Here is a 12,964-nt window from a genome sequence, read left to right on the forward strand (position 1 = left end):
AATTTACACACCATCAAGAATCCTGGAAATGGTGGACCGTTTGCTCTTCTTCTTGATTATTAAGTGCATGATTTTTCCCTTTAACCCTAGATATTAAAAAGCTCTTGGGATACCTGAAAGGTTCTAACTTTTTGGTTTCTAAGATGAATCTGAAGCTGTTGAAAAGAACCTTGCAACAGTTCTGAAACCAAAACTAAAAAGACATGCTGTGGAAGTACAAATAAAAAAGATTTTAGTGAGTAATACTCACTAAAATGGAACAATACAATGGTTTGGAAACTTAACTGAATTCCATAAAAAATCACCTCCTTGAGAAATGCAGCTACCATGAATTGGGTTCTAGGGACAAGACTGCTGATTTTTGTTGCCAAGCAACAGAAAAGTGAGGCTCACAATCATGCTTGAAATAGATTCACCTAAGAAAGTATCTCACAAACAGAAGGAAGTATGAATTCAATGTTGGGGATAGGGGAGAAAAATCTAACTAAAATAAGAACGCTTTCCATAAGATATGGTTAATCAGATTGTGTTTCCAGTAGGCATTAACTCTTGTCAGCATTCCAATAGGCTTCTAATATTAAGATCAAAATAGCTAGAGATAGAAAACTACCTACTAGATTAATTCAACAATAAATTGGCTGATTTAAATTTACTGCACTACTTTATTATAAGAATACATATAGCATTTTCACCTGAGGTTCTGACAGCACTTTTAATAAACTAATGACTAGAGATCCAGCACCCCAGAAAGGCTGTTTAGTATTAGGCCCATTTTATGGATGGATAAAGCAAGTTACAGACGGATCAAGTGATTTATCTGGAGTCATAGGCCCAGATTCTTAAAGGTACTTAGTCTTTTAACTTCCACTGAAATCAGTAGGAGTTAGATGCTTGAATACCTTTTGAGATCTGGGACAGAATTGCCAGGCTGGAACTTAAACCCAAGAGGCCTAACTTCAGATTCCCTGCTCTAGCACTCAAACTACACTTCCTCTAGTAAACCATTAACATTACTCAATGCTTCTAATACTCTTGGAAGGGGTTGCTGTGAGTAGTGATTATTTATTTATTTGTGTCATGCGCTCTTGCCCTTGGTTCAGGACACTTCATTCACACAGTTGTCAATTCTCTTATTTGTGTCCACAGTAGTAGGAACTATTTCTCAAAGGCCAGCTGATCAATGTCTCACAGAAATCTACACTCTAAAAATGTATTTAGACACATTTGTGTATGGCTGTTTCTGAACACAACTTTTCCACGAGGTGCTTGCTGCCCCTGAAGTGATGCCACTGCAATACATCCTCCTATCTCCTTAGCAATTAAAAGCCAAGACAGAATATAAAATCACAAGAGATTCTGAAGTTGTTGGAAAGCAGGCTAATGAAATATGAAAACAAAAAAACTGGAATATAGGATTAGTCGTGTTATGGACATGGTTGGAGTGAACAATCAGGTTGTGAAATGGATGCTCCCTAGAGGAACCTAGAGTAAGATAATCAACAGGGATGTTCAAAGAAAACTCTCCCCAATATTTTAAAGGATGTGTCACTTTGACTGTTTCTCTCTGAGCTTACAGATAACACTTTAGCAAAATATCATATTGCATCTTGTATATTTAGTATTTTTATTCACGTGGTCAAACAGATAAACTAGATAAAATACTGAATGTATAGGCCCTGTTGAAAGGTTAGCGTGCAACACGTTGCCTGAATAGAGGAAAGACTGCGTCTGTATGCTCCACATTCCGATGATGATCAAGGAATTTGTCCAAGAGAGAAGTGTGGCTGGACCTGGCTTTGGGATAATGCCACTGGAACGCTCTGCAAAATTTGAGCTAATGAGTTCTAGGAACTTGACACTTTAAGTGACAGAGGAAAATGCTGGCAAAAAAATATTTTTGTATTGACACTTTTTAACTTTGGCTGTGTAAAATACTCTGAAAAATAGGCTCTATTCTCACCCAGTCACAAAGGCACACAAAGTTATGAACTTTTAGAAATTTTGGTTTTAATCTCTTTGCCTCAGTTCCTCCTCTGTGAATGAAAATGGGTTAATAATGTTTCTTGTGTACTCATATACTAGGATAAGAAATGTCCTAGACTATCCTGTGAAGAAGTTAATCCTCTATTCAGTGCAGTGTTGAGGATAAAAAGAAACCTTGAACAACCACCTCATTTACTGAACATTATTCATCCTGTGCATGGAATGCTGCAAGAGACTGATGAAAAAAATGTCATCATGATGCATACACACAAGGGAGCAAATGTAAGGGTTCATGGACAACTTTAATAATGGCATTCCTTAATGTTTTCAGTGCTTGACTTTGCAATCTTCAATTCTTTTACTACAGCTGTTTCTTAGTGGTTATTATAGACCAGGCTGGTAGCACTGCCTATGATGAAGTTTGTCTGACAATTCCCTTATAAGATGTTGTTTTCAGTTGCTTATAATTTTGCTGATCTTTAATCATTTGAACTGAAATTTTCCATGCGAGGTGTCTACTTCAGGCTGGATTTCTTTTTGAAACCTGGAAAGTTTTTCAGCCAAAAGGATTTGGCTATTTCTGAGAACGAGGCTAGGGAAAAATAAGTTATTTTCCCATTAAAAAATTCAGGTTTCTTAACTTCTGAGTGCTGGACTTTCAACCTTGATATTCTTTTAATGTACTTTTTTGTCTGGAATATATATATTATGGCACAGTGGTGTGCAAGGCAGTGAGAGCTAAGCCAAGGTCCCTGTCCTGAAGAGGTTATATTCTAAGCAGACAGTGAGTGGTGTGGAATGGGATAAAAAGAGATGCTAAGTGATAGATGCATGCTAAACTGCATTGCTAATGTTAGTTCCGTGTGTGTGTGTGTGTGTGTGTGTGTGTTTAATACTAACTCCTGACACGATTGTTAACCAGAATACATTGATTCTTTGGGCTAGCAGCACTGTATCCAACTTTTTGCTTTAAGCCTTTTCTTTCTGATAATTTTAAATACTTTTAAATTAATTTTCCATTTAAAGAAATGTATGTTTTCTAATATAAAGCATTTATGGGGACAAGTAGACACTTGAAAATCCATTAGCTCGTTGCCAGAAACAAGGAAAACTGGAATGGACTCTTACAGTTTTATCTTCAACATATATAAGAAGTGTGTCTTTCTGGTACATAACTGGCTAGGGCTATTACCGGATGTTAAATGAAAATATCCACTGGTGGCTCTTTCTCTAGTTCTGAGATATGTTAATTATCATCTTAAAATGGAGATTTAAAGGATATGAAGAATGGGAGGCATGATTCTTATCTGTTTGTAAATTACAAATTCTATCTAAGGTACTTAGTCTAGTCTTAAGTGTAAGAATCTGATGTCAATGCACAGCATGCACTGCTACACAGATTGAAATTACAGTCTCCATTTGCATAATGAACAAAAATATCCTGAATTATCTTTGACTTTTTTGCAGAATCCAGGTAGTAATTTTTAGTCCAGATGTTCATAACATAAGAGCAATTTACTGCCAAAATTAATTTTCCATTATTACCATTCACCATTAACCTCAGTATAGTTTATTGCACAAGCTTTATTGGACCACAGGTAAATTTCACAGTTAAGGAAAAAAGTTCAGCAACATGTTGGAGTAGCCCTTGCATCAACAGAGACAGTGTTAACTTGTACAGCCTGGGGCATGTAAGATTTCATGCAGCCCAATCTATAACAGCTATGGTTTTATTATTATTTTTAATATAAAGAGGTAAACTTAATTGAAGAGAGAGGTTCTTCTGGATTATAAGGTCCTTGGGGAGGGTCTGCCTTTTTGTCTTATATAGCATCAATCACATCTTTGGTATTGAACACATAATGATTCTGCTAAGCATCCCAAAAGCTAATTCTAACCTCCGTACTGTAGGGAATGGGGGAGACCTAGCATATCAGTCATCATTTCTCCTGTTTTTAATAAAGATCTCTGTCTGTTGAGGCCCTACAATTAGAGCTGGGACATGTGGAAAGGTTCATCAGATATCAAGTACAGACATGGTACTTCAGGAACTATTTCAAGGGTTATATTTAAATATATACCATCTTTATCTTTCTCATCAGTTTAGTATGCAATTAAACTTAGTCACCTTATACTTTATATTTTTTATTGTTATTAATTCTGTTAATGAAATTCAGCACTCTTGCGAAGTGTTTTTACTGGGCTTTGGTTAAACATAGTGGTGGGTGAGGGAGGAGTAGTCATACCGTGTGCAGTGTTGTAGATTGTATATTTAAAGGAGAAAAAGAAATGTAACATTTAAACGGGTGCTCAGTTAAAACAAACCACCATCAACAAAAATGAAATACTATAAGCAAGTTATGCCCCAAATCTCAACCGTCTGAAATACCAACATCCTTGTGTGGGAACTCTGTCAATTCTAAATGTTTTTAATTTACTACACTATTGCTTAAATATTTTTTTAAAAGGAAGTAAATCTGAGCAGTTGTTCATGAAACTTAAGGTAGAGTGTCATATGTAAGACACAAGAGACAATTGTCCCGCTGTACTTGGCACTGATGAGACCTCAGCTGGAGTGCAATTCTGGACACCACACTTTAGGAGAGAGTCCATAGGAGAGCAACAAAAATGATAAAATGATTTAGAAAATCTGAGCTATAAGGAAAGGTTAAAAAAACTGGGCATGTTTAGTCTTGAGAAAAGAAGACTGAGCAGGAACCTGATGAGTCTTCAAATATGTTAAGGGCTGTTGGAGAGGATGGTGATCAATTGTTTTCCATGTCCACTGAAGATATGACAAGAAGTAATTTACTTAATCTGCAGTAAGGGAGATTTTAGGTTACATATTAGGAAAAACTTTCAAACTATAAGGATAGTGAAACACTGGAGTAGATTACCGAGAGAGGTTGTGGAGTTCCCCTCACTGGAGGTTTTTAGGAACACGTTAGACAAACATCTGTTATGGTTGGTCTATGTTTACTTGGTTGCCCCTCAGTGCAGGGGGCTGGACTTAATAGTTTCTCTACCTCCCTTCCAGCCCTACATTTCTATGGGTGTGTTTACATTGCAATGTGGCTGGCTCGTGTTAGTTGACTTGGGCTTGTGCTATGGGGCTGTTCAATTGTGGTGTAGAAGTCTAGGCTCAGTCTGGAGCCCGAGTTCTGCCTCAGGGGAAGGTCCCAGAGCTTGGGCTCCTGCCTGAGTCTGAATGTGAATGCCACAAGCCTGAGTCAGCTGACATGGGCCAGCTGCAGGTGTTTAACTGCAATGTAGGCATACCTTGTGCTTCTAAGGAACATGAATTAACCAGCTAATCTTATTCCCAGAGCTATGCTGAAAATTAAGAGGATGCTTTTATCCCTTATGGAAGTGGTTTGGGGGGCTCTTTAAATCTTCTTTCCCTTCATTGTGATTCTTCTAGTGGCTATTTAAGTACTCTTAATGTGCTCCAGACAGGAGTAATGGAGCCTGAGCAGCAGATTCTCCTGCTTTTTTCCAACCCTTCCTCCTCTTCCTGTTCCCACCCCACCCCACAAAATGAAACCATTCAATGGTGATCCACCAACAAAGTCACATAAAAATATTTTGAGTCATAACTGAATTGTAAGATCCTTGGGACAAGGAGTGTGTCAGCTTCTATGTTCTGTAGAGGTCTGAGCACACTGCTGACACTATAAAAGAATACAGAACAGGGACTAGATAAGGGCAAAGCTAGAGCGGAAAACGTTTCTAAGGGTCATTGCTCACTAGCCTAAAATCAGGCTTACCAGCTATGGTTTTGTTTGGGGGAGAGTATGTTTGAATTGCATCCTTTCTCAGCTTTTGTTTTTGTTTTTAATCAGCAGGGAGAATATTGAAATATACAAGAATCCTCCTGTTTCAGTGCTCTAGTGAGAAGGATTCTTACAAGAAGGGGGCAGACCAGTGTAGTAGAGGGATAGTGTGGCATATATACACATACTTGTAAAGTAATCCATGTGCTGAGTTAGTTGGGTCCCCCAGAGAAGATGAAATTTTATTAGCCTTGTTACTCTCTTTTTGAGAAGCCAATAGATTTTTTTTTCCAATATCAAGAAGGTAGTTTACCATTTTCTTTAATACGATCTTTTAAGTAGATTCAAATTTCGATCCTCACAGTGGAGCATGCTCTTCCAAATGAGGGCTCTCTCTAAACTGTCATTTATTTTTGGAAAAGACATGTCTGTAAGTGCTAATAGGTGGCATATTTTGTTTTATTAGGCCCTTGGTAAGGTATCTAGCTGCTGAATGTTAGGACACTGCTTTTGAAACCTGGCATCAATATAGGAAGTGTCCTATACGATTTCCCATCTCTGCGTGGAATGCTCTTTGTAGTCATAGATGTGGAAGTTTAAATTTACAATCTAACTTTAATATATTACAGTAGAACGACGAATATGTAAGGGGACTGTTGCCCCCTTACTAACATTCAGTGGGGGTGTTTTGGTTGGCTAGCTCCTTGTCCTAAAAGGGGAAGGGTCTATGGGAAATCAGGACCCTGAGACTGATAGTCCCCAGGAACAATGGGGAGAGGCCAGTGCTCCAGGTCAGCCTGAATGACATGGCAGGCAGGCTAATCAGGGAGTCAGGAGGCCAGGGAGGTCCTGTCCTCCATGTGAGCTGGATTTGCCTGGGTCAGACAGAGTGGGGCCGAGCTAAGGAGAAAGCAGGGGCCCGAGCTGAGCTGCGGAGCAGAGCCGTGCCAGATCCAGAGAGAGCAGACCCTGTTCTGGGAGCAGAGCTGCAGCCCCAAAGCCAGAGGCACAGCCCAGAGAGAGCAGACTTGCCCTGGGAAGAAAGCTGCAGCAACCAGAGCCAGAGGGGCCAGAAGAGCAGCCCAGGAAGCAGGTCAGTGCTGGGAGCAGAGTCACAGAAGCAGCCTGCAGAGAAGACCTGTCCTGGGAGCAGAGCTGTAGCAACCAGAGGCAGAGGGGTTAAAGGAGCAGCCCTGGGAGCTGGAGGCAGAGCAGCAGCAGCAGTGCTGAGACAGAGTGGTGGAGCTGGGGCTGGAGCAGTCCGGAGCTGGGTGCGGTGAGCAGCCGCGGAGAGCCAGGGGGACCCTGGGCAGCGGGACCAGCAAAAGGAGACGCCTCAGCCAAGAGGCTCTGCAGGCCAAGCTTGGATTGTAACCCCGACAGGGCGGGGGCGACACTGGGAAGAAGGGTCCTACCACTTAGAGCCTGAGAGCGTGTGGCCACCACCAGAGCCAAGTGTCCAACGCACAGCATCCCTGCAGCGCAGCCAGGGCCTGAGAAGAAGGCCTGGGACTTACAAGGAACAGACTGTGAACTGCCCTGACGTTCCAGAGACACTGTTTGTGATGTTCCCTGCCACAGAGCGGGTTGTTGTGTTTCCTTTAACCTTTCCCATTTTTCCTTATTCTTTTTAAAATTAATTGTTGATTAAATAACTTGCATTTGCTTTAACTTGTATGTAATGGTCAGTGGGTCAGAGAAGTGCCCAGTGCAGAGAGTGTACCCCGGAGCGGGGACACCCTAGCCCGAGTCCTAGGTGACCACAGCAGGGTTGGGGGTCGAGCGCCCCAGGAATCCTGGGCCGAGCCTTGTTGGGGTTACGAGCCTTGTTGGGGTTACGAGCCTTGTTGGGGTTACGGTCTCCCACAGTATTTTTGTCAGCAAGTTAAAGAAGTATGGGCTGGATGGATGCACTACAAGGTGGGTAGAAAGTTGGCTAGATTGTCGGGCTCAACGGTAGTGATCAATGGCTCCATGTCTAGTTGGCGGCCGGTATCTAGCGGAGTGCCCCAAGGGTCGGTCCTGGGGCTGGTTTTGTTCAATATCTTCATTAATGATCTGGAGGATGGTGTGGATTGCACCCTCAGCAAGTTTGCGGATGACACTAAACTGGGAGGAGTGGTAGATACGATGGAGGGTAGGGATAGGATACAGAGGGACCTAGACAAATTGGAGGATTGGGCCAAAAGAAATCTGATGAGGTTCAACAAGGACAAGTGCAGAGTCCTGCACTTAGGATGGAAGAATCCAATGCACTGCTACAGACTAGGGACCGAATGGCTCGGCAGCAGTTCTGCAGAGAAGGACCTAGAGATGACAGTGGACGAGAAGCTGGATATGCGTCAACAGTGTGCCCTTGTTGCCAAGAAGGCCAATGGCATTTTGGGGTGTATAAGAAGGGGCATTGCCAGCAGATGAGGGACGTGATCGTTCCCCTCTATTCGACACTGGTGAGGCCTCATCTGGAGTACTGTGTCCAGTTTTGGGCCCCACACTACAAGAAGGATGTGGAGAAATTGGAGAGAGTCCAGCGAAGGGCAACAAAAATGATTAGGGGTCTGGAACACATGAGTTATGAGGAGAGGCTGATGGAACTGGGGTTGTTTAGTCTACAGAAGAGAAGAATGAGGGGGGATTTGATAGCTGCTTTTAACTACCTGAAAGGTGGCTCCAAAGAGGATGGATCTCGACTATTCTCAGTGATAGCAGACGACAGGACAAGGAGTAATGGTCTCAAGTTGCAGTGAGGGAGGTTTAGGTTGGATATTAGGAAAAACTTTTTCACTAGGAGGGTGGTGAAACGCTGGAATGGGTTACCTAGGGAGGTGGTGGAATCCCCTTCCTTAGAAGTTTTTAAAGTCAGGCTTGACAAAGCCCTGGCTGGGATGATTTAGTTGGGATTGGTCCTGCTCTGGGCAGGGGGTTGGACTAGATGACCTCCAGAGGTCCCTTCCAACTCTGTTATTCTTTCTGCCAGACAGGAGGGTGGAAGGGGAGTCCTCAAGGGCCGGGAGGCCACTGGGTAAAGGAAGAGGGAGCGAGGACTCAGATCCTTTCGCTAGCCCACTTCACCAGCGTAGTGCAGAAGCCAGGAAAGTTCCCCAAAATAGTGGGACTATTCACCCGCTTACAAATAGTTAAGTTTAATCCTCCTTCCCAAACATACTCTTTTCAAGGCAGTATTCCACATAAGTAGATAGAGTATCTAGTGGCAGTCTTCCTTCAGTGACATCTGGTGCTCAAGTGGTGGTCTAAATTTCAGTGGCAGGGTCACTCAGTTTTTTGGATTTACAGACATCTAGGTAAAATATAATCCAGCACAGGAAAAAATCAGAAGAACTGGACTCTTTACAGAAGCAAAGGAAACAAATCTTTGTAAGATGGGTTAACATTATCAAAGACGATATTTAGATACAGGAGAAAGGAAAATAGATTAATTTTTAAAATTGAGTAAAAACATCTCAGCATTATATGTTTTTGTATCATTTTTGGATCTTAAACCATTTATACTTGTTAGGTAATTCAAATATTTTTTTCTTTAATTACAGTGGATGCTCTCGACTTCACTTTCATACTGGAATTTAACTTTGTGGCTTGGACACATCCCAGCAATAGCCATCTTTACTAGTGTGTGAACTAAAAACCAAGACGAGATGAGGAGATTTGTCTACTGCAAGGTGGTTCTCGCCACCTCTCTGATGTGGGTGCTTGTGGATGTCTTTTTACTCTTGTACTTCAGTGAATGTAACAAATGTGATGACAAGAAAGAGAGGTCACTGCTGCCTGCTCTAAGGGGTAAGCCCAAGTTCTAAATTATGTACAAAGGTCACAGATTTGTTTGGAAGAATTTGTCCTGACCTGGAACTTGGACTGTGTTATGTATTGTTCAAAATTAGAAAGGCAAAATATCAGAATCTTAAGCATTCTGGTTCATATTACTATATTGGTTCAGTTTGTTGGTTATGTTAATTTATTTTAGTATTAGACGATTCGCATATTAGCAGCTCAGACAATTTGGTGTAAACAAAATTAAATATACAAGTCCCATTTATATGTAAGTATTTGTGTAGGAGAAACCACAGTTCTGTGAAGAGTTTTTCATAAAGGAAAAACTGTTGACTGACATGCAAATCAGTTGATATGCAGAGTCTATGTAACTGCATTTATTATGGTACATGTTGAATTAAAAGTTTTGGTTTAACTCTAGTCACAAAACTTAAAAAAGAAAAAACATTTTTTTTACCTATTCTTCCATACAGAGCCACCAGGATTATGTTTGATTTAACTGTAGCTGCACAGGGGGTAGAGACTGGCAAATATTTAGCCACCCTTTCTCCTCCATCCTACTCCCCTTCCCCTCCCCCCCAGCATCCACCCAGAAACCTCCCTTCCTCTAATGTTCATTCAGATGATTAAATGAACTAGAGTTGTCCGTTTTGCTTTCTTCAATATTTTAATAATTTGCTTTACTGGCAGTTATCTAAATGGAAACTAAATCTTAAGAGATTATAACAGAAATAGTCATGGAAAGCAAATTTGAATGTGTAATTGTGAATATTTGTACTGCAAACTTGGTTCTAAAGTTTCTCATTGGCTAAGAGAATAGCATTGCACCATCTGTCTTATGTGTTCAAATAACACAATTCAAATGCAGACTGATACTTGTTCGAAAACAACCTCCCAGAGCAAGAATAAGTCATTGCTATTTGAGAGAGAATTTTGATTAATGAATACATTGGAGACTCTTAATCAGTGGAAAATTAACAAACAGAAGAGGAAGTAAAATTTGTCAAATAAATTATTCATTATGAATTAGTTGCTCACCCCTCTTAGGGAGTCTAGGTACAGCCTATGCAGGAGGCAAAGTAGTTTGAGTCTTAAGTCCCATTTAACTACTATATTTATAATGTATCTTTTGCTGAGAGTATGCAAAAGAGAGTGTACAAGGCCATCATTTTTATAATAAATGCATATGTGGATTAATGCACTGATCTGTGGACAAAAGTTGAGAATAAATCAATCCTTCTGCCATTTGTTTTTGTTTTGTGTGTGTGTGTAAGGCTCAGTTCAACTGCTGTTTCTGTTAAAAGTTGAAATACCTCATGATGGATCACTTCAGTCTGGAATGATCAGTTTGTCATTTGTTGAACTGATTCAGTCAGATCAGTTGCCAAAAGCAGTTGGCCTGAGTCAGCAAAAATCTGTCTAGCTTCTCAGCCAGGCTAAGGCAGTAGACGTAGGTTTGCCTGTCTTTATACTGAGTTTAGAGCTTCATTTATTTATAGTGAAATAAATAAATAGAATTCTATTGCAAAGGCTAAAACTAGTGATTGAGTTGGTTTTTTATGTCTGAAATATTCAGTTGTAAAATAAATGAAAGTATAATGTCTCTTTCTTGGAACATGAATTGGATTTGTTACAAAAATTTGAATAAAGACTTTGGTCAATAATACCTCTGTCTGAGAAAGGATGTAGAGGATTTCATCCATTTAAAAAAAAACAACAAAACTAAATAAAAATAAACCAAAAGCCCTAACTAAATAATAAAGGTGCTTAAAGGCCTCCTATGGATATGTTGGTATGTCTATCTATTTTGATATTTTCTTATTTGTTTTCATTTCTTGCATTTAGGTTTTAGATCTGGGTAATCTAGTGTGTTTGATTTTAGTGGGAATACTTGATCAAGATCTGGCCTATTGTAACTAAAAATTGATTTGCCTTTATCGTGAGCTGCAGAAAGAGGAGCACAGGGGTTCTCAACCTTTTTCTTTCTGAGCCCCGCCCCCCCCAACATGCTATAAAAACTCCACAGCCCATAACTACTGTTTTTCTGCATACAAGACCCAGGGCCAGTGTTAGGGGGTAGCAAGCAGGGAAGTTGCCAAAGGCCCCATGCCTCAGGGGACCCTACGAAGCTAAGTTGCTCAGGCTTCAGCTTCAGCCCCAGGTGGTGGGGCTTGAGTCACCGGGCTTCAACCCCATGTGGTGGGGCTTCAGCTTTCTGCCTTTGGCCCCAACAAGTCTAATGCCAGCCCTGCTTGGCGCCCCCCTGAAACCTGCTCGTGGCCCCATAGCGGGCTCCGGACCCCTGGTTGAGAACCACTGCTCTAAAGTACAAGGTAGAGATTTCTCAAAAGATACTGTACTGTTGTCAGAACATGCCTTTCACAGATAATTATACTAATCTTAACTATTTGCTTGCTGATTTCTTTGTAAAATAAACAATGAGGCAATTCTACAATGGTTTTTGTTTTGGTGTTAAGTCTGTGCTTGTTTTTTTTTGATGTCGGTTTATTTAGGGTTTTTTTTTTCTCTCTTCACAATTTATATTGAAATGTATGCATTTGATCACCACAGGGCTAAAGATTTTGCTAATCTGTATGGATTAGCTAAAGAAATTATTTAAAAAAACCCCTTACATAATCTACCAGATTTTACTTCATAAGTAATTTGGGTGACTAGACTGCAGTCGGTATCTTCTTGTAAACCGTGGTGTCTACTTTTCATGATTTTTAATATTCAGTTTATTGGATTTATTGTGTTATAGGTGTGACAAGATTTCTCTGCAGAATTCTCCTTTTCTCTCCATTGCAACTGAAGCTATTAAACTTGTATTGTAGTATTACTGCAACTGGGTGTCTGGGTTTTGTGGAGGAAGAGTCTTACAGAATATGTAGTAATAACCTTCCTGTTTAGAATTTTGGCAAATACAATATGGAGAGAGTGTGTGTGTGTGTGTTACTCTGCTCCTAGAAAAATACTTGAAGTTATAACAGTGTTCATTGCAGAACTTTAATAATTATATTCATGTTGTATGAGGGACCCAGGGACTATACAGTTTCATTGGAAGATTTCTTGTGCATTGCATGTTTTTTTTAAAAAGTCTGTTAAAATTACATTAAACTTCTGACTTAAAGCAACAAAATGATAGTCTAATTTCATCTTTAGCTGCTTGCTTCTGCCTAGTAATTTCAGTTTCTATGAATATAGAACCATGCCCTTTGAGACCCTCTCCTTTACTTGGTAACCACATGCTGAGTGAAGTCGAAGCAACTCTCTAAATTGGAATTGCCTGGTTTAGTTGTTTTTTAAATGTCAAGTCTAATATGCTCTGTTAACATAGTATTTGTATAAAAAGCTTTTGGTTTTAAAGACAATACTGTACTGTGCAAACTACAGCAGTTATTTTGCTTAATGAATAGTTGCAT

At 40.2% G+C, this 12,964-nt stretch overlaps 1 protein-coding gene across 1 annotated transcript in view; it reads left to right on the forward strand.

Annotated features, from left to right (window-relative positions):
- Positions 1–12,964, forward strand: part of GALNT13 (polypeptide N-acetylgalactosaminyltransferase 13) — a 345,963-nt gene that overhangs the window by 16,230 nt on the left and 316,769 nt on the right. Inside the window, exon 2 of the mRNA XM_077830255.1 lies at positions 9,305–9,551. Coding sequence (XP_077686381.1) covers positions 9,410–9,551 — 142 coding nt within the window. The 5' untranslated portion in view covers positions 9,305–9,409. The remainder of the gene's footprint in view (positions 1–9,304; positions 9,552–12,964) is intronic.

The sequence above is a fragment of the Eretmochelys imbricata genome, chromosome 11, assembly GCF_965152235.1.
Source record: "Eretmochelys imbricata isolate rEreImb1 chromosome 11, rEreImb1.hap1, whole genome shotgun sequence".
NCBI classification, from domain to species: Eukaryota; Metazoa; Chordata; order Testudines; family Cheloniidae; genus Eretmochelys; species Eretmochelys imbricata.